Below are 26433 nucleotides of genomic sequence, written 5' to 3'. Positions count from 1 at the left end.
CGAATCGACAGTGCAAACCTGCATAACACTCACTGCTCTACTTCTGCGAGATGTCAGGAGATATGCCAAGCAACGTATTAAGTAAGACGTTCACTGATAAAGACAGATCGTTTCTAACCAATGCTAGGATATACAATGCATTTTATCATGGAAAAATGATCTCCCAGAATATCGCTTGAAATTCACGAGAGAAATTTGCAAAGGAACGGACGTCAACCAGTAAGTCGCCCAAGATGATGAGTCGCACTGAAATTCAAACAACATGCAGGCCTGAACATCCATTCGCAGAGTACATGGTGGGACCAGATGGCCTTCCACCACCACTCTTTGCACAGCCCATGTTGCATTGGCTGGCTAATATCATCTCATCCCGTGCATTCGCTGACCTTGGAACGGTCGAAGAAGTCCTAGCACTTCAGCCACCAAGTAACGGCAATTTCCGCAACCTTGAATGGGCGGACGATGTGAAAGAAAAGCCTGTCTTTCCTGAATGGTCGCCTAAAGGACCCAAAGCCAAGCAGAAAGACCCAAAATCGTGGGTTTCCCAATTTTCAGATTGGGGAAGACGTGCAGGCTTCACAGCACAGTTCGGATTGCACGCCGTGCGTCGTGAAGCTCTCATCAAAGTGAACGGTAGGATTGCTCATCAGATCATACTACCGACTTGACTAAGTTTGCAATAGATAACGGATACACACTTGGCCAGGTGCTGCGCTTTGCGTCGCAGAATAACACCAACGCGCTTATTAACAAGTACCTTGGCAGCGTCTCCACTATAGATGGCGCAGGGAGCTATCTTGGGATGGAATTAAGGACCGATTTGGTGGAAGATTTCCGTTCTGCAACGGTGGGAAGAAATCCCAACCTACGCTCCTCGCTTCCTCTCAACGTAATTGAGGATTTACGGAAAAGTTCCGAATATCTTTCGTACACTCAGAAGATTGAGTGTCTCAATTCAAAGATCGAGACTACAACATCCCCGGATGAGCGGATGCAACTTGAGCTGCTGCGAAAGGCCGCATATAAAGAACGACGTCTTGTTGGAGATCGCAACTTGAGAGAGTTTCAGGCGTCTCAGAAGGTCATATACGAGACCAGTCGAGATGATTACGAGCAAAGTGATTGGCGTTGCAATCATTTCTACCATATCGTTCATGTACTCCCCGAGGAGCGTTTGCGTCTTGCAAGTACCTTGCGACAGCGGGCCTGGCCGCGTAGTCCTGAGTGGATTGCTGCTCTCAAAGACCTTATCACGCTAAGGTCTTACGATTACTCTGTGGCATACCAGAAAGACTTTCGGCCAGTCCAAGACTGCTGCCCTGTTACTGCTTGCCGCCAAGACCTAACAAAGTAAGTCAACCTATTATCGTCGTTATGTCGAGCAAACACTAAGAAACACCAGAGTTCCTAGGACGAGCCGATGGTGGCACGTGTATCGATGCCTAGAGAAATCATATAGGCGGGAAACGGGATTTGCCAGCTTCTGTTTCATTTGCAGCGCTTGGATGAAGGACAAAACTCTCTGGTTGTCTCATTGCAAAAACCATATTGAGAAGTTGACAATTCCCATTCGCTGCAATCCAGTCACTTTCCGCCACGCCATGGCATGCGCTGGGTACTGTCCTGTTCATCTAGGACGAGCAGAGCTTTCTGCTGAAGAAAGGATGCGTCAATGGTCAGACCAAGATGCTTGGAAGCGCCACATTTCTCAATGTTTCTCGAAGTATCTCACCTACCAGCGAGACTCAAGAGCTATTCCTTGCCCTCATCCCAGGTGCACAGAAGAACTCTCAACGGAGAAAGAATTTTGGCATCATCAAGGCGATATTCATAGTATATTCGAGAAGTCTGTACCGATTGGTAAGCGTAAGCGTCGTTTGCAAGGCGGCCAACACGCAGCGAGTGGTCCATCAGTGTCGAAGCAGGCGAATACCGACTACACTCATCCTACTGACCCAACCATCATACCTTTCTTACCAAGAGAGAAGTCTTTTGCTCCCAAGTGCCGACGCGATTCAAGCGGCGATCTCCCATCCACCACTGTAGTCGATACAATATCGACGAACTCACAATCGCCACAATGTTACGAGCGGGAATCTTCGCAGAGCCGAAACACTGATTTGACACTGGATACCCTCAACTCCCCGCTTGATAGCATCTGCGGCAGCGCTCACCAGCTCAGCATCGAAAGAGCATACATGAGTCCAAATGAGCGGAACGGTTTCTCGCATCTTGGAAGTACTGAGTACGCAGGAGCGAGTGCCGGTTTTGGCTCTACCGGAGCTCTGGTTTGCAGGGCCGAAACTTTGTTGACCGAACCGCGCGAACGGGAATTGGAGGAACTGACAACACCAATTGATCCCTTATTGGTCTTGAGTAGCGATGCTGCTACCATCGGCTCTTCCAAATCCTTGATAGCATCAGACGCTACAGTAATGGAGGTTAAGAGCATCAAGGTCGACCGCGACGATACAAGAGGCTGTTGTCAGGAAGATATCTCCCAGGAAGAGGCGTACTCAGTCGACTGCTTACTTGGAAGGTGGGGTAAAGATCTATTTTATTTGAGGTGGTTGGACGGCAGCCATGGTTGGGAGCCACGAGAAAATATCCTGGATGATGACCTCTTGAGACAATTTGAGGAGAGCTATAGAGGCTTCAAGGATGGAGTTGAAGTTCTACGGACTCGGACCCGGAACGGTAAGACGGAATATCGGTTACACTGGGACGGTCGTCCGAAGTGTGAGGATTGGTGGGTCACAGAGAAGGAGATGCACCCGGAGCTGGTTGTGGAACATAAACCGAAAAAGAAGAGCCAAAGGGGGAGGAAAAGAAAGAGCGGATGAGACTTTATGCTTCAGGATCAAGGTGTTGTCTCGATTGGTATACCTTCTCATAACACCCTATCGCTTCTTTGAATTGCCTGTCCGTGAAATAGGAGTCCTCAACCTTTTCAAAAAGTCGGTGGATTTTAGCCGTCTTACTTTCATGATTTTGGTTTAGTAACCGTATTACATGTGGTATATACTCTCTTCTCCGGTCATAGTGAGCATCTCTTTTTGTAGGGAACCTCGCTGTAAAGTGATGTATCGCATCGCTTGCCACCTCCCCATCGAGGTTCTGCTTTCCTCACCAGCTCCGTGTTACTATACGTACAAGGCTATACCCATCGAATACATCCCCCCCTACCCGCGGCCCAGAAATGGGTAGCGGCAAAGTGTGCCATTGGCCCGTTCCAAACCCGTCAGCCTTTACGTCGGTCAGTATAGACCGAGGGATCGCCTTTGGCTCTATACATGACGTGAACAACAATAGATCAATGGCAAGTTGATTTGACTTCTGAATCTGGCGGAAAAACACGATCCGGGTCGTTCTTACCATACGATGTTAGTTCCTCTTGGCGTCGTCGGACTAGCTAGCTAAGTCCATGGTTTCTCTTGCTATCTTCGGCCTCATCGTTTCTAGACCAAGGTTGGAGCCCAAGCCAGAGTTAAGAGCCTCAGGCCAAGGTATAGACCAAATGTTGTAGTATGTGGGAGTTCTTGATCATCCTTAGGAGCCAACCAGTTGTGGCTGAATGGTGGGTGCAGTATGAGTCTTGAGGTAGTAAGCCTTCGTGGACGTGAATAGGGATGGAAACAATCTAGCCGATTTGCTACGTACAAGTTAGAGAAATGTAGATCCGATGGTGCAAGACTTCTCAGTAGTGCGGCAAGACCCATCTGTACTATTTCGACGTGTCGATTCACATAAGCATCAAACATGCACAGAGACATGGGTTATGAGACTTTCTGTATACTATTCCGCTACAAATACTTGAATTTATGCTTTGTTGTAGTGGGCAGTGATCGAGGTGTAATGAACAAACCACTCCAGCTCATCTTTAGCTCCTATCTTCCAAAACGGATGTTCGGCGATCCTAATCTATCTCTCCTTCCTATTCCTACTTATTAGTTCCGGAATTTTCCACCCTATCACTGCTCTGGGCCTTATCGCCAACTATCTCTTCCTGCGCTACATAAGCGGCGACAAGAAAAATAAAGAGAGTCAGGCCGAGCGCTATAAGCACGACGCCATCAAAGCTGAGCAGTTTGAGGAATACCGATAACAGAAAAACAGCTTCTGGCCCAAGGTTGAAGAGTTCAAGAACAGCTGGACGCTTGGAGTCCTGGGTGCTGGTATTATTGGTGTTGTTATCGAGAGAGGACTTAGTACCGTGCTTTGAATGAAAAGCCAGATTGAATGTGTATAATAGCCTAGTTCTTGAACCGTCCTTCAGGGAACAATTATAGTAAACAATTTTACAATAACAACCACTCCGCGTAGTGATTTCAGCGTTGAAAGTGCCCCAGGTCAAGTTTCCACCAGCAAGTAGTACGTCCAGAGGGTTGAAAGAAAAGGGAAGAAAACAAGGTCAAATACATGGCATGACACTGCTCGCCGCACTGACACAAATCGTCCAGCTGGTGACTTGATCTACTTTTCAAATCCCGTCGTCGGCTGACCCGCAAGTTCAATATTTACTAAGGGACATACCCCACTTTTCAACCTTCTTGGCTACCCAGCCTACCCTGCAGTCATTTACCTGTTCTCAATTTCAGGGTCAATTCTCAATGGCCACTGGAAACAAATGTCTACAATAAATCTAACCAGAATTTGTATACTTCACCAGTCTGATTCTTCAAGCTTGGGGAAGGATACTGACGAGAAATTCGTTAACACGAACCGGGAGTGTTTTGGGATACTCATGCTCAGGACAAATCCACATGAGCCATATCACCCCCCTGTCACCCGAGCGTAACAACGACGTTAGACGCATAGGGAGGCATTTAAATTATACTCTACCTAAATCCAAAGCGATGATTGTGAGCCATGAAATTCCTTTTTTTTAAGCGCAAGCCTATACTCAGTTGAACGCTAGGTCTCGGCCTCGTGCATGTTGAACATACTTGCACTAGCATATTTGTTAGTGGCAAAGTAGCTATGCGTGTGTATAATGCCCCATTATACTGTTTCACTAATATGACAGTTAAGTAGCTCTAGTAAAATTCCTGCTTATAGGTCTTTCTGGTAGGAATAACAAGGGAAGGCCTGCGTGAAATTCAAGTTACGGTAAGGTAGCCATGACTGTTTTGCCATTATTTACAAACTATGGGAAATCCGATCTCTTGGGTTGCTGCCCTCAATTACCAATCCCAAGTTGTGGCGCTTGTGGGCGTGCCTACAAGGATTAGCAGCTGAACGTCTTCCAAACGCCCATAATCCCTGCAGGATTAGCCCAGTCTCAAGGGGATATAGCAATATAGTGTCTGCGTTTCCCACCTACTGAACTTATAACCACCACATTTCCCCTGTATAATCAAACGTCGTAACAACTGTTTTCCAAATCGAAAATTCTATTCAGTCGTCCTACGAGATCAATATGGCGATAACACACAAACCACTTGTGCTTATGTGCAGCACACCCGTCTCCGGGCACATCATCCCCATGCTTGCCATTGCAGAACAACTCATCACCCGCGGCTACGACGTCTGCTTCGTATCTGGCTCTGGGTACCGCCAGCAAGTAGAGGAAACTGGGGCTTCCTTTGTATCAGTTGAAGGCTATGGCGACTTTTATGACCTGACTTCGTGGGATCTTGATGCAGATTGTACGGGCCGCTTTTTAACCTGTTATGTTGTGGCCATCAAACTAATTTGAATATTTTCCTGTCAGGGCCTGAGGGCGAAAAGCATCTTGAGGGACCAGCTTGTTTCAACCATGATCTAATCCACATCTTCTGCAAGTCGCTGCCTTCGCAGCACGAAGCGATTCAAAACGCTCTCAAAATGCACAGAAACGCACATCCTGAGAGACCTATCTTTGTTATGACGGAGAGTCTTAACTTCGGCGCCTTGGCAACCAGGCTCGGAGCACCAGGTATCCGCCCAGATGGATTCATAGCAATCGGCCTCAATCCGATTTTACTCACTAGCATGGATCATTCCCCATTTGGATCAGGCATGCTTCCGGACCGAACGCCGGAGGGCCGAGAGCGAAACAAGATTGCCAATGCAGCGCAGAAGCAGTTCTTTGCTCCATCGCAAACAGCGTATACAGAAGCACTGAGGAGTGTTGGGGCGAAGCCAAGAGATACTTTCTTATTGGATTCTCTTTATTCGCTGCCCGACCGGTTTATCCAGATGTGCGCTCCCAGTGTTGAGTATCACCGGGGTGACGCCCCGGACACATTGAGATTTGCTGGTGGCTATCCTGCCACCCAACGAACGAAAGGCAATTGGGAGAAACCTTCATGGTGGGACGAGGTTGTCATCAAGAAAAGCGCCAACAGCAAGAAGGTTGTGTTTGTCTGCCAAGGAACAGTCGCTATGGACTTCAATCAGCTGGTAATTCCGACTATGACAGCTTTGCAAACCCGTTTGGATATCGATGTAGTGATTGCCCTTGGACGCCTTGGCATCAGTCTCCCCACCGACGTGTCCATACCTTCAAACTGCCGAGTCGAAGATTTTATCCCATACGACAGCATTCTTCCCCATGTCGATGTGTTCATCACGACAGGAGGCTACGGGTCGTTCCAGCGAGCGCTCAACAATGGCACACCTCTGATTATGGCTGGAACAACGGAGGAGAAGCCCGAGTCGGCGGCGAGAGCCGAATGGGCAGGTGTTGCGGTGAATCTTCGGACAACGTACCCTTCAGTTGAGCAGTTGTCGCACGCAGTGGATGTAGTTCTCGAGAACGATAACTTTAAGAAGAGAGCGTTGGAGATACAGGCTGAGATAGCGCAGTATGATCCTGTGGGTGTTGTTATCGAGAATATCGAGGAGCTGACGAAGCAAAGGGGCAGAGATTGAGCTTAGTGGATTAGGCTGGCAGATAAATACGTTTGGAAGCAGGGAAGGTATCGTAAACTGTTCATAATAAATTGAGCATTTATATCATTGTTGTAAAAATAAACTCTACATTACACTAGCATACATCATGCGCCGGCTTTGACGATATCCTGAACAATGCTCGCCGCACGATGAAGCTCCTTAACAAAGGCCGCCGTTCGCTCCTTGGACCCTCCAGTGAGAGACACCGACAATCTGTAAATAAAGTTAGCAAAAGACATTCCGATATCCCAATCAAATAATTGAATGAACTTACGTATGCTTGTCTGGACTAATAAACGACCAGAACCCATCTGTATCTGGCATCAGATGAACAAAGTCATCAACCGTCATCTTACCCTCCAGCGAGTTCGTCTGCGCAAAGATAGGTGGACTCGGGCGACCGAAAAAGACCATATCGCTCAGGAAAGCAGGCTTTGGCTCATTCCCAGGCCACGTGTAAGACAGAACTTCAAAGAGTCGCTGCGTGCCGCGACCGAGGAGATGCATCCTCATGCCAGTGTTGATCGACTTGGTGGCTTCCAGCAAAAGACCCCGGAGCTGAGATGAGTCTTTTTCCCGGGATGTTTGGGCGGCAGCGTCGCAGAATGCGTTGACGGCGGGTGTAGCTCGCTGCATGGCATCGGGACGGCCCCGGTGAAAGAGAGTGCCGCTGGTGGGCTCCCAAGATAGCATATTTTGACCGAAGAACAGGCGGATGGCGAGGTGGAAGGTTACGTCGATGACTCCCTTAACGGGCACGCGGGATTGAATGAGAAAGTCGGTGCCGAACTCGTTGAGTTGTTCGCGGACGTAGGTCGACTTGGAGGTGGCCTGCTCGTACTTCTCGCGAAGAGCGACGGCATGTTCTTCAAGCTCAGGTGTTATCTGCAAGACAACTTCCTCTAGCTCAACCTGAGGGGGCTGGGTGCTAGCTGATTGACTTCTCGGCTGTGGAGTATATGCATCCATCTTGTTAGAGATCCAGTCGAGAAGGCGGGTAACGGTTGTACCGTCAAGGATGCCATGCTCAGTAAGCATACCAGAGCGACCATTGGCGCTGACGTAGTACTGCAGGACCTTGTCGAACCAACGGTTGACTCCGTCGCCGATATATCCATGGCGAGCAATCTCATCAGGCGTCTCAGGGCTGCCAGAATCGAGACACAGAACAAACATGGCCGAGTCGAGAACGTGCAGATAGTCGACGTTGCAAGGGCTCGATACCGACAAGGTTTGTCTGATCTGCTTAAGTGTTAGCTGTGTTCCGATGCCTAACATCAATTACGCTTGACATAAATGCTTACCTTTGCCCAAGATTCTCTCTCATCGGTCGTCAATAGAGTTGACAATACGTCTCCGCCTTCCACTTGCGCCACGATGGCTTCGAACGTGGCCTGAAGCTGCTGGAACGATACATCCTTGCCATCCTCATCTTGAAGCATCACCTTGAAGACACGACCCTTCCTCAAAACAGCGACATGGTCTCGCGCGTTCGGAGCGTTCAACGCGGAGGCATAGCTGATGACCTTGTCGCAATCCGGCTGTGGTATACGTGTCGAGTTGAACAACCACGACCATCCCCAAGCACACTCAGGCTTACCGGCGATCTCCATGGGCTCAACCTCGCCAGCATCAATTGCGCGCTTGAAGGAGATAGTCGCAGAGGTCATAATGGCTGCACGCTCAGCTTGTAAGTGTCGCTTGCCAGGATTATCACGTTGCGAGACCATGATGCTAGTCCATGGCGCAATAGGCGCTCGTCTACACAGGAAACGGGCGTCGGTGACAATGTCGGTAAACCATGCGTTAGTCTTGTCGTCTGCATGCTTTTCGTATAGGTCTCGGAGAATTTGATGAGCAGGGCTACCGGGAGCTCGCATGGCCTTAAAGTCATAGTGGATGGACTCGAGCTGTTCAGGGCTAAAGAGGTGTTGGCTAGACTCAAGCCAGTAGTCAAGTGTTTCATTAAGATTAGGCAAGGGCATGACAGGCAAGTCCTTGTAAGCCTTGCAGCAGTGCTGACCATGCCAGTCAGGCTCGCTGACACTGCTCGTCTCGTCTGTTGCGTCGTCTGACGGGACGGCATCAGAAGAGTCAGAAGACGTGACTGGTTGCTCGACTGCAAGTGGAGGAGCCACGCCACCTTGTTGAGCCTTATCGGATTCAGGGTCAGCACCAGTGCCATTGGTCGGGTTGAACTTGAGAACCATTCTTGAAATGACCAGCCTTGCAAGAGCAAGCATGCTTGGGGCGCTGGTAAGTTCAGAGATCTGAAGAGGCGTCTTGAAGGTATGTCTGACCCAGTTCTTCAGCTCGATCGAGACGAGGGAATCAAGCCCCAACGCCGCGATGGGGATATCAGGAACATCATCGCCGATGAAAGCCTCGAACTTGTCTAGCAACGCCTGCTTCACGATGACCTCGGCGGCAGCTAATGTCTCAGCTTCCTCAACGGCCTGGAGGATGGTCTGCTTCTTGCCATCGCCGCCCTTGCCGGCAGACCTACCCTCTAGCCTCAACTTGCTAGGAATATGGTCATACAGAGGATCGCTCAGCGCCCATGGACCAGAAGAAGCTTCCATCTTGTCACGGCTAAAGTGCATGAGATGCTGCACAACTGTATAATCGGCGCGGGCCTGTGAGTTCATGCCGTACTCAAGGGCTGAAAGAACCTCGTCGAATGAAACTGAACCAATAGTGTTGGTAATATCAATACCTTGATCTTGCACACCGGCGATCAACTCAGAGCCCTCGACAGCTCCCACATTAACCGTTATATACTGGGTGATACCTCTCGACGCTTGTGTCTGAGCATGAGCGAATGCCTCTAGGAACGCATTTCCAGCGGCGTAGTTGCTCTGCGAGGCGGAGCCCACGATGCTTGCCACGGATGACAGCATGATGAAGAAATCCGTGGTATCAGGAGCGCAGAAAAAATGGTTCATGTTGAGTGTGCCCTGAACCTTGGGCTTGACAGACTCGTTCCAGTCATCAACCTCCATGTTTTCCCAAGGGTGATCCCGGAGAACCGTAGCGCTCTGGATGATGCCTCTGACGGGAGGCAGACTAAGCTGAACCAACTGAGCTGCAGCATTGCGAGTGCTTGTCTCATCAGCGATATCACACTGGACGATGTGAAGAGAACCGCCCAGTTTATCGATGACCTTCTTGAACTCAACGATAGTAGGTTGCTGCGCCACGGAGTCGGCGTTCCGGCGTGTAAGAGCCACTATGTGACCAGCGCCCTTCTCAGCGAGGAAATGTCCAATCTTCTTGCCAATATCACCGAGTCCACCACCGATGACATAGGTTCCTTCTTGTTGCAATCGGAGAACAGGTGCTTTGGGTCGAGTGGCTTGCACAACGGTGTTCTCATCTGCGACAAGCACCAGCTTACCCATATGCTTTCTCTCCGTCATCAGGGAGAAGGCTTGCTCAATGCATGACATATCGAAAGTAGTAACAGGGAACACGGGCTTCAGCAGACCTTGGTCCACCATAGACAGGATCTCGTTGATGCCACGGACCACGCGTTCCGGACGCTTCTGATGCATGAAGTAAATGTCCACTGCGGCAAAAGTAGCTTGCTTGTCAAACTTGGCCATGCTGAGCTGACCACCGCCGATGATGTCGGCTTTGCCGATCTCGCAAAATGTGCCGAAGGGTGCCAGGCAGTCCCAACTATCCCTGAGGAGCTGACCCGACAGCGAGTTCAAAACAACATCGACGCCCTTGCCTTGGGTCGCATCAAAGATTTGCTTCTTGAAATTACCAGAACGCGACGAGAAGATGTGGCTATCGTCTAAGCCATATCTCTCCTGGATCAGGTTCTTCTTTGCCGCGCTACCAACGGTGGTAAAGACCTCAGCTCCCACCAGCTGGGCGAGCTGGATGGCCGCCTGTCCCACACCACCAGAGCCGGCGTGAATCAAGACACTCTGGCCCTTCTCGAGCCGGGCGACCTGGTTAAGACAGTACCAGGCGGTAACAAAGACTAGGGGAATAGAAGCTGCATCAGTAAAACTGATAGAGTCTGGGATGGCGATCACATTGTTGCTGTTGACGCGAACTTGGTTGCCGAATGCAGTCACGAAGTGCGACGTTACCCTATCGCCTGTTTTATACGATGAAACGTTGGAGCCAACAGCGGTGATGACACCAGCAATCTCACCCGTCATCTGAGTTGCAGGCGGCATCTGGCCTAATGCGATAAGGACATCCTTGAAGTTAATACCGTATACTCGAGCCTCGATCTGGACCTCATCCGCGCCGAGGGGGTTAAGCATCTCATCGTTATCCACAAAACGGATAGTCTTGAGCAGACCTGGAACTCTGATGTCAAACTTGATCGGCCTGTCCTTATTAAGGTATGAACAAGGCAATATAGATGCATCGCCGCTTGTGTTGTGCTGGGGATTGATGCGGCTGTTGATGTGCATAGAGAGGTGATCATCTGGCAGGACTCGCGGGATAAGAAGCTTGCCATCACAGATGGCGTACTCATTCTCCGCGGACGCAGTACCCTCAGGCGACCAGAATGATAACATCGTCACCTCTGTCAGTAGCTGAACGATACTCTTTACCTGATCCTGGTCGATGGAAGGTTGCATTGGGTCTTGAACATCAACCGTGATCAGTCGCAAACTGGGATTCTCACGTCGGAGAACACGAGCCATACCACCTGCCATCTTCTTGAAGGCGGCCTTGTTGCCAGATCCCTTGGACGCTTGGAAGCTGAGCCAAAGAACGTCTCCACCGCGAAGAAGAAGCTTCTTGATCTGCTGGAATGTCTCTGGGCTGGGTGATAGAAGAAGTGGGTGCTCGACCGAATCGATGACAATGGTAACAGATGACTGTTCGGAGACAGCTTCCAACTTCTCCACAGTGCACTCTACACCTCTCTGATTTAAGGCGAGTGGCAGGACTTGGCCGAGTGCAATTTGTTCAACATCTTCTGGGTATCCGAGGAGCACCTCCGCCTTCTTGGCAGCATGTTGAGGGGCGCTAGCTGTCTTCTCCGCTGAGGAACGAAGTCGAGTCATCATCAGAGCCCTAGCACTGTTGGATGAGTCCTGATCAGGGAATACAAGGTCAAGTTCGTCAAAACCATGGTCCCTCAAGCAAGCATCCCATTGAGACACGCTGATAAGTGGCTCATCCATACGTCCGTTCTCGGGCGCCGCAGCAGCCGTCGGTTCCAAGAGGATAAGTCTGCCGCCTGGTCTCATGAGCTTTTTGATGTTCTCAAGGACGATATCCTTCCCAGTTGGGGCGAAAGAAATCTTCGAAGCCACAATCAAGTCGAACCCATTGGCGGTAAGTCCTTGAGGGAGCGGGTCTTGTGATATGTCCAACTTCTTGAAATCAATGGGAGCAACCCAATCGCTAAACTTGGTGCGCGCTTGATCAACAAGTTCAGGCGAAATATCAGTGTAGGTGTATATGACTAGCGGCAAGCGGCTATGGCATTCAATGGCCTCCATCAGCGCCACAGTGGCGTCGCTTGATCCGGTTCCGACCATCAACACGTCGATGTTGGGACTTTTGTGGACAAGTGCCTTCATGTATGCCGCGATCCGTGCAGCGTGGCTCTCGGAAAGGATGGCATCACTTTCTCCTTCGACACGGGAGGTGATGCTCGAAGAGAGTGACACAAAGTCATCCTGAGCCATGAAGTCGATATCAGGCTTCCAGTCCATGCGATAGGTCATCTTATTGTTGGCCTCGTCATCTGCATCACCTTCTCCCACAGCCTGTGATCGAACATCGCTGCATGTTACCACAGGCCGATAAGTGCCGTCTCTCGTCTTCTGGTACGCGTAGAAAGCACAAGTCGAATCTCGTGGGGTGGGCTGCCAATGCTGCAGAGCCACAGTGATTTCAGTACCAGGTGCACTCTCCATATCGACGGCTACCGAGATCTGCCCCATGCTGGTAGGCATGATAGGTGCCATAAGGCCTTGTTGACGGCAACAAACAGGAACGAGTTGGAAAAGAGAGTCAAAGACGCTGGGATGGATGGTATGCGGTTCCATGGAGTGTCCTGGTGCGAACTTCGTGATGTCTGGGATGACGATCTTGGCCATGGCAAATCCATCACCTACGTTAATCTCTCTCATGCCTTGGAATGTCTCACCATACTCGTTGCCAGCTGTCTTGAGGTCGAGATATATCTCTGCTGGATTAAGAGGGATGGGGCAGACAGATTGGATGTTTCGCAGCCATGTCTGGGCGGCAGCCTTTGACAAATGACCCAAGCCATCATCCTCTTGAGCACCAGCAAAGTCATCGACCTGGGATTGAGCAATAGTGGTGGATTCAGTGTTGACCGAGTCCCATGAAACGAGGCCACCGCAGTTGTCAACCCAAGAGTCATTTTGAGAATCGTAAGAGATGATACGGAAGTGCTCCCAGGAACTGCCCGCATATTGCCGAGAAGGACTGATGATGAGCTGTAGTTCCACCACCTGACTCTCCTTGGAGTTGTCGTCATCGTGTATGATAACGGGGTTGGCGATGGTGATGTTTTGGAAGTTGACGCTGGTGATGCGGCCTGCCATGTTGCGTAGCTGGAACAGTTGCTTCATGGCCTCGATTGCCATGATGATATATCCGGCGCCCGGGAAAATCATGAATCCCTCAATGACGTGATCACGCAGCCAAGGGGTGTTGGCAAGACTGACGTGATATCTCCATCGCGGCTCGTACGGTGAGCTAGCCACCTCAAAGAGACCCAATAGATCATGTGGTGGGAACAGACGCATACGGTTCTTCTTGCTCAGCCTTGATTCGCGCCAGTAAGTGTTGCTGTGATCCCAGGGATAGGTCGGAAGCTCAGGGACAACTCGAGGTTGGACGTCTGTGACACCGGTGTTCAGTCGAACAGGACTGCCAGAATCGAAGACCTTTCCAACCAGCGTCAACACAGACTTGAGTGCGCTTGTGTTTCGAACAAGACATGGGGAGTAGGTGTACTTGAAAGAACCGATTGGGGCTAACTTGAAGTTGGCGTCAGACAAAGATTGCCGGAGAGGTCCAGACAGCGCGGCATGAGGGCCAATTTCGATCAACATGTTGGTTCCAGAGGAATGAGTGTCGGATACATGCTGCGCGACAAGTTGGGAAGCCGTGCTGAACTTCACTTGGGATACCAGGTTAGACACCCAATAATCTGCTCCAAAACCAGAAGTTTTGCGGACACCAGTAACAGACGAGAAGAATGCCACTTCATCTCGTGTCTCACCGGCTACTAATCCATCTAGAGATGACAGATACGACGGTGCTACCACTTCCATATGATGAGAATGGTATGCTGAGTCGACCTTGATGCGTCTGTTGAAGACTGAAGTCTCCGCCAAAGCAGCTTGGAGCTCCTCAAGGGCCGCAACGTCTCCTGAGATGGTCGTGCTCTCGGGACTGTTGACACATGCCACGACGACCTTGCCAAACTTGCTGTCGATATTCTTGATACGTTCGCCGATCGCATCTGGCCCTTCTCCTACAGCCAACATACCTCCAGGAGTTGAGTTCAAGGTCTTGGCCTGGGCTGAGCAGATACCTCTCATATAGGACACTCGCATAGCCGCTTCTCTAGACAAAGCTCCGGCGGCATACGCAGCTGCTATCTCACCTGAGCTGTGACCGCAGACAGCTTCGGGCCGAATGCCATATGTGTTGGCAAGAAGGTCGACCATGGCGATCTGCACCGCCGTGGTGGCTGGCTGAGCGAATCTGGCCTCACCCAGTCGCGATGATTCCTCATCCCGTGAGAGCTCCTCGATAAGATCCCATTCACATCCCAATGCCCTCATGGCACTGTTGCAGTGTTGGATAGACGAAGAGAACTCGCTGGTCTGGGAACTGGTGAGCAGCTCCCGACCCATAGCAAACCACTGTGCACCCTGACCGGTGAAGATGAAGGCCAGAGCGACGTTTCGTGATGACTTCACTGGCTGCAGTTTGGCGTCGCCGAGAGCCGCTTCAAGTTCCTGGACATTGCTCGCAACAACACTGCAGCGCCATGGCAGCTTGGAGCGGCGATGGTTGAGAGTGTAGGCCAGATCGACGAAGGAGACTGACTGGCTCCCCTCCGACTGAAGCCACTGCCGTGTGCTGGCAATCAACTTCTTCAGTGATGATTCCGAGTTTGCTGACAGAACGATGGGCTTTGTTTCACTCTCCTCATGAATGGGCTGAGGCTCGGAATCATATCCCTGAAGAATGGCGTGGGCGTTTGTTCCACCGTATCCAAAACTGTTAACAGACACCCTCCGAGGTCCGGTGTGATCATCAGGTGTGAGAGGCATGAGTTCAAGAGGCACCTTGATTCCTCTCTTCTCAAGATTGAGGCCAGGCTTTGGGTTGATAAAGTTGAGCTGCGGCGGGATCTGATTCTTCTTAAGAACCATGATAGCCTTGATTGCACTGGCAACACCACTTGAAGCTTCCAGATGTCCAATGTTGGTCTTGATGCTACCGACAGGTATATCTGTTGTTCGTCCTGCTTCGCGACCGAATACTCTTCCGATAGACCCGACCTCGGCATTGTCGCCAGCGACCGTACCTGTTCCGTGGCTCTCGACAAATAACGTCTCGAGGGGATCGAGACCAGCCCTGGAGTAGACAGATCGCGCTAGAGCTTCTTGTGCGGAACTGTTGGGGAGAAAGATGCCAGAGGTCTTTCCATCATGGCCCACGCCCGACTCTAGCATGACTGCGTGGATGTAATCACCGTCTGCCACAGCGCGATCGAGGCGTTTCAATACGAGAACGCCCACGCCTTCACCCCGCGCGTAGCCGGCGCCACGATCATCAAAGGTGTATGATCTACCGTCTTTGTTGGTGAGTTGTCTAGGAGTGGATGTCAGTGAAATCCTGGTGTTCAATCTTGATATGTCACTTACGACATGACGAGGGATTGATCAGGAGTGAGTAGGAGCTGACTTGCTCCGGCTAGAGCTATCGTAGACTCGTCTGCCCTTAGTGTTTGACATGCTTGGTGCAGAGCCACAAGACCACCGGACTGAAGATGAATCAGTAGTTATCAGAGGAAAAGAGTGTGAAGTCACTTACACATCCAGTATCCAAAGTGTTTGAACTTCCTTTCAGATCCAAGACGTATGAAATTCTGTTGGCCAGGATGGCCTCTCCTGCGCCGATGATATGGTTCATGCTCACTTGCGACAGATCCCTATAACCTATGCGATCATAGTCTCTAGCAAACATGGCCATATGAACAGATGTGTCAGACCCACGCAGGTCCTCGATAGGAAGACCAGCATTCTCGAGTGCTTCATAAGTTACTTCGAGCAAAAGCCTCTGCTGAGGATCCATAGACGCTGCATCAGTACCAGGGATGTTGAAAAAGCGAGCGTCAAACGCTGAAACATCCTCGTCTAGGAAGTAGGCATGGCTGAAGTTTGTCACATCTCTGGCGTCTTGGTTCTTGTTGTAAAATGATTTCCAGTCCCACCGGTCTTTTGGTACTTCTCTTCGTCCGTCTCTGCCTTCTGCGAGCAAAGACCATAGACTTTCAGGGCTGTCCGCTCCGCCGGGAAGGCGGCAGGCCATTCCAATGATGGCGATGCGGTTTTCTGGTTTGGACATCTTGAATAGTGGGTATCTTATTGGTGAGGTTTCATTAACTCTCGTGGGAATGAATGAAAACTGGATGAGACCAAGTAGATGGTACCAGAGGATTATGATAAGTGGATAGGGCGGTTTCTCAAACTGAGGGATGGTCAACTACAAACTTCTGCCTGTGGAAATACTCTGCACTCCACAAATACCCTCTCACTCAATGTAAAAGAACGTACACCATGTTCAGCTCGACTATCCCGAGGCGCAGCGACTCCCCGACACTTGCACGTTCACGACTGCACGCGTTCAAAGTGTCATGTGTCGAGAATCAGGCAAGAGAACTTTGAGCTTGCAAGGATGCATGCTCGCCAGGGCTGCATTAGCTTCGGGGACTAGGGTGAACAGATGTGGGGGCTGTTATATCGCCGAGTAAGCTAGCTAGGGGCAAATTCCAACGGGATAGAAGAATATTATCCTGGGCAACTGGGGCTGAGTGCAAGGATCGTCAAAAGGGCTCGGCAACTTGCGGCCGTAGCGCTAAAGTAAGAAGGTGGTAGTCTCCGATAGGATTCACATCCACGAAACATATTACCCACCAAGACATGCACTTTGGTCGTCACAGGGCTGGACCAGAACTGCAATGTGGTTCCTAGCTAGGGTGGAAAGATAGCTTCGGCTTCAGTTCACTCTCTGGGCAAAACTCCCTTGTGGCGATGCATGTGATATGTATAGAAATCTTACTCGATATCTCGAAGAGATACGTGGCGATGCATGTGAAAATTGCAACATGAACTACCAATCGGTCAATGCGTTGTTTCAAGGGTCTTGATACGGAGGGTCCAGGGGTTTCTTGAGATCAGCCTTGTCAGTTCGTTGTTGTAGAAGCGTCGGCACGCCGTGTCCGTATCCGTTCCTCTGTCGTGGAAACTTTGACACGGGCTAAATTATCCACCTAGTGGATCAAGACAAGTTCTCGGTACCGAAAGTCGATAATCACCCGAGCTCGACACACATTCCATACTACGAGTTTCGTGCATTGAGTTTACCTTCTCCAGTTCTACTACCAATTATACTAGCCTTAAACAAAACGACAACACAACACTCACTTCAAGCACTTAACCTATACTCCTGCAGGCAACGAAAGCTCTAACTTTTGCTTCTGGTTACTCGACTGTTGCCATGACTAAGCGTCGCTTTGTTCTGTTTGGCGGACAGGGGTCTCACTCCATATTTTCGCCCAATGCTGCCAACAGGGCGGAACAAGATGCTCAGTCAGTGGGTGCTGGGAGAATTCTCCTGTCGAAATGCCATGCGGCTTTCTTGGAAGGAATCTCAAGTCTGGATGCTCAGTCTCAGCAGATTCTTGCTATTGATTCCAGCGCTTTCGCCTCACCTGGCCATTTGCTTAAGCCAGTGGAGACATATCACCAACACCCTGTATTGCAAGCAACGACTATCTACCTTTGTCAGATACTGAGGTATCTGGCTGAGACTCTACAACAGGATGATGTCTTTGAGAAATCATTTGACATCCTTCAAGCGACAGCGGGATTCTCATCAGGCATGATTGCAGCTGCGGTTGTTGCACGTGCGTCTAGTCTTGACGAGTTTGTGGCAGCTACAGTCGAAGGATTTCGTTTAGCCTTCTGGGTTGCCTATCACAGCTTCGCGTGGACTCATTCACACGGTCGTGGGGAAGGGACCAATCTAGAGGCGACCTTGTCACTTGTCACACGGGGCCTTTCCAGGCAACAGGTCAATGATACGATGCAGGATTTCCACACCCGACTCGGGTTCCGTCGAATGGAAATATCATCTATCTTAACTTCGGGCTCCGTGTCTATATCAGGGCCCAAGGCAGATCTCCTTGCTCTGCAAGGAAAACTACAGGATATTTCTGGGGTGACAACAACCTTTGCTTATGTTCATGGCTGGTACCATGGAGGAAGCCAACTTGAACCTGTGGTTTCGTCGATCCAGAAAGAGATCGACCGTCGAGACGTTAACTTCCCTCAGTGCTCTAAGCCCATGAAGCCTATCTACTCATCATTAGATGGTACACTCTTTGATGGCTTGAATGAGTCCTCCGGCGAGCTACAAGTATGGCTCGCTCGACACCTTCTTGTCCACTGCGTAAATTGGCCTCAGACCAGCCAGGCAATGGCGGCGAATATCCAGAGTATTTTGCAACAAGACTCAGATAAAACCATCGAAGTTCTCGGGTTCGGTCCTAGTTCTGGGTCTCTATTCCCCATATTTGAGCCTCAAGACCCTCGCATCAGATGTCTGGATGTATCGTCCTTCAAGGCCGGGAGAAAATTCTCATCGCAATCTTCAAATTGCCCGAACGATATTGCCATCGTTGGGATGAGCGTGCAACTTCCCAAAGGGCAAAGCACTAGCGAGTTGTGGGAGACATTGTCTCAAGGACTCAACGCCGTACAAGAGATTCCGGAAAGCAGATTCAATCTTTCCGAGTACTATACGGATGAGATAGACAAGCCGCGGTCCATGACTACCAGGTATGGGGCCTTCCTAGAGGACCCTTTCAGGTACATTCTCTTCCCATCTTTGAATCTAATAGGCAGCTCTAACTCTTTCACAGCTTCGACAATGCCTTCTTTAATATCTCCCCACGTGAAGCAAAGTCTATGGATCCGCAGCAGAGGATTCTGCTACACACTGCTCAGGAAGCACTAGAAGATGCTGGCTATGTGGCAGACGCAACACCCACATTCCAGAGGGCGACCACTGGATGCTACATTGGGCTGGCCACGGGGGATTATACTGACAATCTGCGTAACGACATCGATACTTTCTACCCATCCGGCACTCTTCGAGCGTTCCACAGTGGCAGGATATCATATTTCTATCGACTCAGTGGCCCCTCAGTCGTGACCGATACGGCATGTTCATCCTCAACAGTTTCCATCTACCAGGCTTGCCGAGCAATACAGAACGGAGATTGCACAGCAGCTATCGCGGGTGGAGTGAATGTGATTACAAGCCCTGACGTAAGTAAGACTAGCAACTATGAGTAACACACTTACTAACATGTGTCTGATCTACAGATGTATCTGGGCCTATCTCGAGGACACTTCCTAAGCCCTACAGGGAATTGCAAGCCATTTGAGGCAGCAGCTGACGGCTACTGCCGTGCTGAGGGCTGTGTCCTGTTCGTCCTGAAACGACTCTCTGACGCGGTTGCGGAAGGAGATCGTATCCATGGAGTCATCAGAAGCGCTCAGATCAATCAAAGCGGCAATTCCAGCTCCATCACTCATCCTCACAGCCTGACCCAGACTGATCTACTGAAAAGTTTGCTCAGTCAAGCAAATGTCGAACCTTCATCTATCAATGTTGTGGAAGCACATGGAACGGGTACACAAGCTGGAGATGCTCGAGAGGTCGAGACTTTGAAACTTGTCTTTGGTCAGCACCACTCACCAAAGAACCCTTTACTAGTGAGCTCTATCAAAGGAAACATTGGTCACTGCGAGGCTGCTTCAGGCGCTGCTGGACTAGCCAAGCTCTTACTCATGCTGCGCGAGAATGAGATCCCAAGGCAAGCTGGACTCAACAATCTTAACCCAGCCTTGGGCGACTTGGAAAGTTCCGGTCTCGTCGTTCCTAGACGCAACATGCCATGGAGACAATCACGAGGGATGCCTAGACGCGCTGTCCTCAATAATTTTGGGGCTGCCGGGTCCAATGCATCCTTGCTTTTGGAGGAGTGGGTCAGAGCTCCCAATGAGAGCCACAAGCAACATGGCACAAGCGATCGTTCTTCTTATGTCTTTACGCTTACAGCAAAGTCGAACAAAGCTCTCCAATCTTCTGTGGATAGAACCATTGAATTCCTGGGTAAGGGTGGACATCAGGCATATTTGGCTGATATATGCTACACGGCGACAGCTCGTCGACACCAATACGACCATCGTATTTCGCTATCGTGCAGCTCGAAAGCAGACTTAATAGCCAAGTTGCAACAACACAGAGCCGCAGCCTCTAAACATGCAAAGTCTGTTGCGTCAACCGTTTTTGTTTTCACTGGACAAGGTGCGCTCTACAGCGGCATGGGCCAGGAACTTGTGACCACATATCCTCCATTCAAGGACATAATTATGTCGTGCGACCAGATCATCCAAGGACTAGGCTTGGGGTGTCCAAGCTTACTGAACTACATGATTCACAAAGATGAGATTCATTTAGATACACTTTCGGATGTTGAGCATCTTATAGTATCCCAATGCGCTTGTATTGCGCTAGAATATGCGCTCGCGAAAGTCTTCATGTCTTGGGGTGTCAAACCCGACTATGTCGTGGGCCACAGGTATGGCAAAACATTGAAGCTCCAGCTTGACTTTCGGTAACTAATATTTGTCTCTTCTTAGCCTAGGGGAGTATGCGGCTTTAAGTGTCGCAGGTGTTTTGACACTAGAGGACACGTTCCGCGTCGTCGCAGCACGATCAAAGATGATGGGCGAACAATGCCTTGCGAATACATCAGGAATGCTTGCTTGCCATATGACATCCGAAGAATCACAAGTATCCATTTCAGAGAACTCAGAACTGGATCTATTGAGTATTGCATGTCTCAACGGCCCCCAAGACTGCGTTATTGGCGGCCCTCTCACGCAGCTTGAGAAACTACAGACACGATGCAAAGCCCGTAACATCAGGTCAAAGTTGATCAATGTTCCCTTCGCTTTTCACACTTCGGCCATGAATCCCATCACGGAGTCTTTGCGCAAGCTTGGAACAGCGATCAAATTGCATGACTCCACAATTCCCGTCATCTCTAACGTCGATGGGCGACCTTTTTGTCAAGACACGGCGGGTGACTATTTCGCAAACCATACAAGACAGCCTGTGCGCTTCCACGATGGTATCCAGACTCTTAGGGAACTGATAGGTCAATCTTCCCTCGACGAGTCTCTGTTCGTCGAGATTGGCCCGCACCCAACTCTCCTGCCAATGCTGAGAGACTCTATCCCTTCCAGCTCTTGCACTTATCTCAGCACATTGCAGAAAGGTCGTGACGCATGGACTTCTCTCAGTCAAACGCTGTCCGCGATTTCTCTACGTAAGGTCCACATAAATTGGCGAGAAATATTTGCTGGTACATCCGCACAAGTCACAAGCTTACCGGGACACCCACTGGAAGGCTCAAAGTTCTTCATACCTTTTAAAGAACCCAGTGGTACCAGGCAGAGCTCAGAAACTTCTGAGCATGGGACTCAAAATCGCCTAAGGACTCAGCATACTCTACTACCATGGCTGAGAACAGACACCGTTTCATCTGATGACCTCGTCTTCGAGACAGATATGGCCACCCTTGGACCGTTGATTTCTGGACATGATGTTGGTGGTACTCCGATTTGCCCCGCGTCTGTATTTCACGAGCTTGCACTTGAAGCGGCCCAGTCTCTCCTGGAACCTCAGAAAGATGAGGCTTTAGTTGTAACTGGGATGACCTTCTCCCGTCCATTGGTCCATTTACCCTCGTTCGTGTCTCAAAGTGACAACGACAAGACGATACAGGTGCATATCTCGAGGAGCAGTAACCTGTCGGCGCTACCAAGTTTCAAGATCACTTCTTACTTGGCTAATACCTCCACTGCGACATTACATTGCTCGGGGCATGTCAATTTCCAACGTCTCAATGCCAACGCTCGGCAGTGGATGAGAGACCATGCATTAGTTACCAGGCAAAGTCGGTATTTCTCTGGTGCTGTAAAAGATCACATGAGCACTTTCCGGACCAAGCTCTTATACGAGAACATCTTTACTCGTGTTGTGCGATATTCTTCAGAGTACCAGAGCCTGCAGTATCTGAATGTGGCTGATTCTAATCTCGAGGGAATAGGTTCCTTCAGGGTACCAGCTGATATTACGCTTGCTGCTAGTTCTAACTCTCAGACAAGTTATCTGGCTCATCCTGTTTTTACCGACACACTGCTACACGCAGCAGGTTTTATTGCCAATCTTGCCATTGGGTCAAGAGATATTTGCATCTGTTCTGGTGTTGAGTCGATCGAGATTGCCTACCACAATGTGGACTATCAAGATACGTACAGGATCTACTGCAACCTTCTCGAGGTCAAAGGTGCAATTGTTGCGGATTCAATTGCGTTGGATAGCACCGACAGAGTTGTTGCTGTAATTCGGGGTATGGAATTCAAAAAGCTACAGCTGTCTACATTTCAACAAGCTTTGACTCGCATGTCGTCTAACTCCAAGCCCGAGGTCCGGGAACACCCTCGGCAAACTTCCAGGCTGGCAGTGCCACAGTCACCTGCCACAATTAACAAGACCGAAGACCATGTCCTCGCCAACAATCATAGTGGAAGTATTGTCCAAGCAGACACCGGTATGAGCCAGATACTTAGAGATATTGTTGTGGAGGTTGGTGGCTTCACTGAGCAGGATATCGACTACACCATGTCTTTGGCTGATCTTGGCATCGACTCCCTGATGCAGATCGAAATCGCTTCCAAGATCTCACGTTCGTTCCCGGGCCAGAACGGTCTCAGTCATAACGCCTTATCGGAGTGTGAGACCCTTGAGGAGATGGACAATATGCTCTTGTCTGTTCTCCAACCATCCACCAAGAAGCCACACAAGACCAGCATTTACGAGTCTGGAAATTCTGGAGGATCATCTTCTCAATCAACCGGAGTTATCACTCCAGCTTCCTCGCCCTCATCACACTCAGCGGAGGTCTTTCAAGATCCACTAGCCCTTCCAGCCACTCTTCATGTTGCCGAAGTGTCTCGCACACCACTCTGCCTTTTCCATGATGGCAGCGGGCAGATCGGTATGTACAAGAGACTTCGGGCCCATGACAGGACCACGTATGCCTTTTTCGATCCCAAAGTCGAGTTCTATGGCGAGAAACGCTCTTTCTACCCAAGTCTCGTGGACATGGCGCAGGATTACGTCTCGATGATCATTTCTAAAATTGGTCACCGGCCTTCACCACTAATACTCGGCGGTACGTCTTGACCTTATCTTTATTTTTGAACCAATTGCGAGACTGCAACTAACAACTATGATAATAGGCTGGTCTTTCGGTGGTGTCGTGGCTTTCGAGGCAGCTCGGTTGCTCATGATCCGTGGGGTCGATGTCAAAGGTCTTGTGTTGATTGACTCACCAAATCCGATCAATCATGAACCTCTTCCAGCCCCTATCATAGAAAGTATCACCCAATCCGCCGGTCAATCAGTGACAATGAATACTCTCAAGCAAGAGTTTCTGTCCAATGCGTCGCTCTTAGGAAGCTACAAGCCCGAGACGTTGACTCGAGCTGCTGGAAGACCTTTGAGAACAATTATGCTGCGAAGCCAGAATACTTTGGATACGGAGGCCCATTTCGGAGTTCGCTATGAGTGGCTTAGTCAACAAGAAGCTCGTGATGATGCGATTGTGGCTTGGGGGAAATTAGTTGATGGTGCTGTTGAGGTTCTTCCCATTCCTGGAAATCATTTCGAACCATTTTCAGAAGACAAGGTACGTTGATGCTATTTATCCTATTTTCTATTTTTTTTAAAATGCTGACCCACACTTTCAAGATCGACGAGACAGCAGCACAGCTTTGGAAAGCATGCCAAAGTATTGAGCGGGCATAGGGCGTTAACATTCTCAACATACAATTTAGGTGGCATAATGAACAGAAACATCGTAAACAGTCGTCTTTCATTTTTCTAGAATATACATATAGCTAGCCAGCAATGCACAAGCCACCCCCTATCAAGGCTAATCGTCGTACTTATCCCAAAACGATGCTATCGATTGATACTCTTGCACAATGACAGTTTTATGGCTTTGAGATCTTGGTGTAATCTTGATAGGGAATTTCTTGGGTGCAATCAAGAAACCATCGTGGTAAGCCGTATCGATATCATCGTTTACGGCATTGGGGCCGGCTGAAAGATCAAAAGCCCAAGCTATCTTGGCCATATTCAGCATCTGTACGAGAGTGACGGTTAGTATCACTTTACTTCCTCGATATATGTCATATGCAACATACCATGGAGTTCTTGGCCAATCTCTGCCCAGGACATACCCGTCTACCTGCACCAAAGGCATACAGGGTCCGGCGATGGGAGGCAGTACTTTCGTCAACTGGATATCGGGTTCCATATTCATTGTTCAGGAATCGATCGGGCATGAACTCTTGAGGCTTTTCGTATTCGGCCTCGTCATTGTGAATCGCCCAAGTGTTGGCGAGGACGATAGTATCTTTGGGCAAGAAATACCCTTCGTATGTGTCGTCTCTTGTCAGAGCGTGAGGAACACCACCAGGCGCCACTGGACGCCATCTCAGAGTCTGCAAACTCAAGTTAGAACAAAGTAATTGTAACCGAGACAATAGTCTGCGCATACCTCGTACATGCATGCTTTGATGAAAGGAAGTCGATTGATATCTTCTGCTGTGGGAGATCGCGACGATCCGCATACTTCATCAACTTCCTTCTGTGCCTTCTTGAACTCATCTGGGTACTTAATCATAGCCAGAAGAAAGGAGAGCAGTGTTGAGGCTGTGGTATCAGAGCCAGCTTCCATCTACGCAAAGTTAGCAGATGAGTATACTCGAAGCATTTCTGAAACTGATTGATCAGAACTTCCTTACCAAGTTTCCAGCCAGATAGGCAATGTGCTCATCATCCATTTCATTCTTCTCTTGGTCATCTAGCATAGTCTTCAGGAAGCAATCGCTGCCTTTACCACGACTCAGTCGATTCCTGGTTTCTTGAACAAGCCTAAGGTATAAATCCTTCTGCTCCTCGCGCACGGCCTTAGCTCTTGTCTTCCAAGATGCTAGGAACTCAGGTATTGCTCGCAAGAATGGGAAGGCATCGACTGGTGGACTGGCTCCTTGCTCCAGGAGGGCGGTAAACTGATTTTGAGCATGGTAGAGAGCCTGGACGTTGGGGTGGTTGAAGGAAGAGCCACGCTGGCCATAAACAGAGGCAAGGATCACGGCCGTGGTATACCGGCGGATATGGTCGTAATAACCTTCAGGGTCTTGAAGAAGCTGGAACATAGTTTGTGTGGTCTCGGCCTCTTGAAGGGGAAGTAGTTTGTCTACCACGGCCACACTGAGAAGTGACTGCAGGATCTTGCGTTGCTTCCTCCATTCTTTACCATACTGCAAAAGAAGAATGTGTATCTCATTGGGACAGACAATCTCGTTGGCAAGAAAGGTATTGGCCCGGCTGGAATAGATGGCGCCTCGCTCATCGTAAAGTCTTGCATCGTATCTCAGCCCATGGTCACGGTCCAACGATTAGATTGACTTACGCTTTCACATGCTTGTAACTGTTCAGGACGACAAAGTTCTGCGAACCGATTTTGAGACCAAGGATAGAACCATACTCGGCTTGCATCTCATGGAACCTAGCTACATGTTACTACGGATCTATAAACTATCTTGAAGAAAGTCTGCCTACTTGAGAAATGCCTTGGATGGAGGCACCTGGGTGAGGTTCCCCAGGAAGGGCACGGTCGGGGGCCCTGGCGGAAAGTTCTTGGGCCGACGGCTAGCGAGGTAGTACCTCACCAGAAAAACGCCTACCACAAAAGCTATGGGTATGCATGCATGGGCAATACTGGGAAAGCCTATCATGCCTTGTAGAGACATGTTGGTGAGCAATCGAGTTGAGAAACTTTTGTTGGGTGGGATGAGTACGAGCAAAGAAATGGGTGTTACGTCCAGCAACAAGTCTCAGCCTCAATCCAACCGTCCACATACTTCGCCCCCAACTCAGCTATTAGCCCAGATTCGCCGAGGACGTACAGTAAACCCAACCAGACCTGCACGCCCTTGACTTCTCGCCCCCACTAGCCAAGCAGTCAGATACAGACTACAAATGCAGCTAGAATCTCATCGGGAAGGATTCACCTACAGTCACTTATTATCACCGAAGACTATTTTAGCAAGACGAACTGTCCCACCACGAGCAATCGCCTGA

At 49.7% G+C, this 26433-nt stretch overlaps 5 protein-coding genes across 5 annotated transcripts; 3 read left to right on the top strand and 2 right to left on the bottom strand.

Annotated features, from left to right (window-relative positions):
- Positions 1–233: 233 nt before the first annotated feature.
- On the top strand, positions 234–2843 carry FSST1_010128 (uncharacterized protein; the record flags this gene model as incomplete). Its single annotated transcript, XM_083227164.1, has 3 exons — positions 234–633; positions 684–1350; positions 1403–2843. The coding sequence occupies 3 exons, from the start codon at positions 234–236 to the stop codon at positions 2841–2843; spliced, it is 2508 nt and encodes an 835-aa protein (XP_083086089.1).
- A 2642-nt stretch (positions 2844–5485) lies between these two features.
- FSST1_010127 (uncharacterized protein) lies at positions 5486–6855 on the top strand (the record flags this gene model as incomplete). Its single annotated transcript, XM_083227163.1, has 2 exons — positions 5486–5648; positions 5714–6855. The coding sequence occupies 2 exons, from the start codon at positions 5486–5488 to the stop codon at positions 6853–6855; spliced, it is 1305 nt and encodes a 434-aa protein (XP_083086088.1).
- Positions 6856–6980: 125 nt separating this feature from the next.
- On the bottom strand, positions 6981–16482 carry FSST1_010126 (uncharacterized protein; the record flags this gene model as incomplete). Its single annotated transcript, XM_083227162.1, has 5 exons — positions 6981–7089; positions 7151–8118; positions 8181–15726; positions 15780–15898; positions 15949–16482. 5 exons carry the CDS (start codon positions 16480–16482, stop codon positions 6981–6983), a joined length of 9276 nt encoding a protein of 3091 aa, XP_083086087.1.
- A 1152-nt stretch (positions 16483–17634) lies between these two features.
- Positions 17635–24087, top strand: FSST1_010125 (type I polyketide synthase; the record flags this gene model as incomplete). The annotated part of the gene is made up of 6 exons (XM_083227161.1): positions 17635–19007; positions 19061–19469; positions 19527–20788; positions 20850–23452; positions 23520–23968; positions 24031–24087. The coding sequence occupies 6 exons, from the start codon at positions 17635–17637 to the stop codon at positions 24085–24087; spliced, it is 6153 nt and encodes a 2050-aa protein (XP_083086086.1).
- Positions 24088–24214: 127 nt separating this feature from the next.
- On the bottom strand, positions 24215–26102 carry FSST1_010124 (cytochrome P450; the record flags this gene model as incomplete). The annotated part of the gene is made up of 6 exons (XM_083227160.1): positions 24215–24427; positions 24489–24788; positions 24845–25024; positions 25092–25710; positions 25763–25858; positions 25912–26102. The coding sequence occupies 6 exons, from the start codon at positions 26100–26102 to the stop codon at positions 24215–24217; spliced, it is 1599 nt and encodes a 532-aa protein (XP_083086085.1).
- Positions 26103–26433: the final 331 nt, after the last annotated feature.

Source organism: Fusarium sambucinum, chromosome II (genome assembly GCF_050947815.1).
Source record: "Fusarium sambucinum isolate potato_lamoka chromosome II, whole genome shotgun sequence".
In the NCBI taxonomy this organism is placed as follows: domain Eukaryota; kingdom Fungi; phylum Ascomycota; class Sordariomycetes; order Hypocreales; family Nectriaceae; genus Fusarium; species Fusarium sambucinum.
This window is presented reverse-complemented; position numbering and strand designations above follow the sequence as displayed.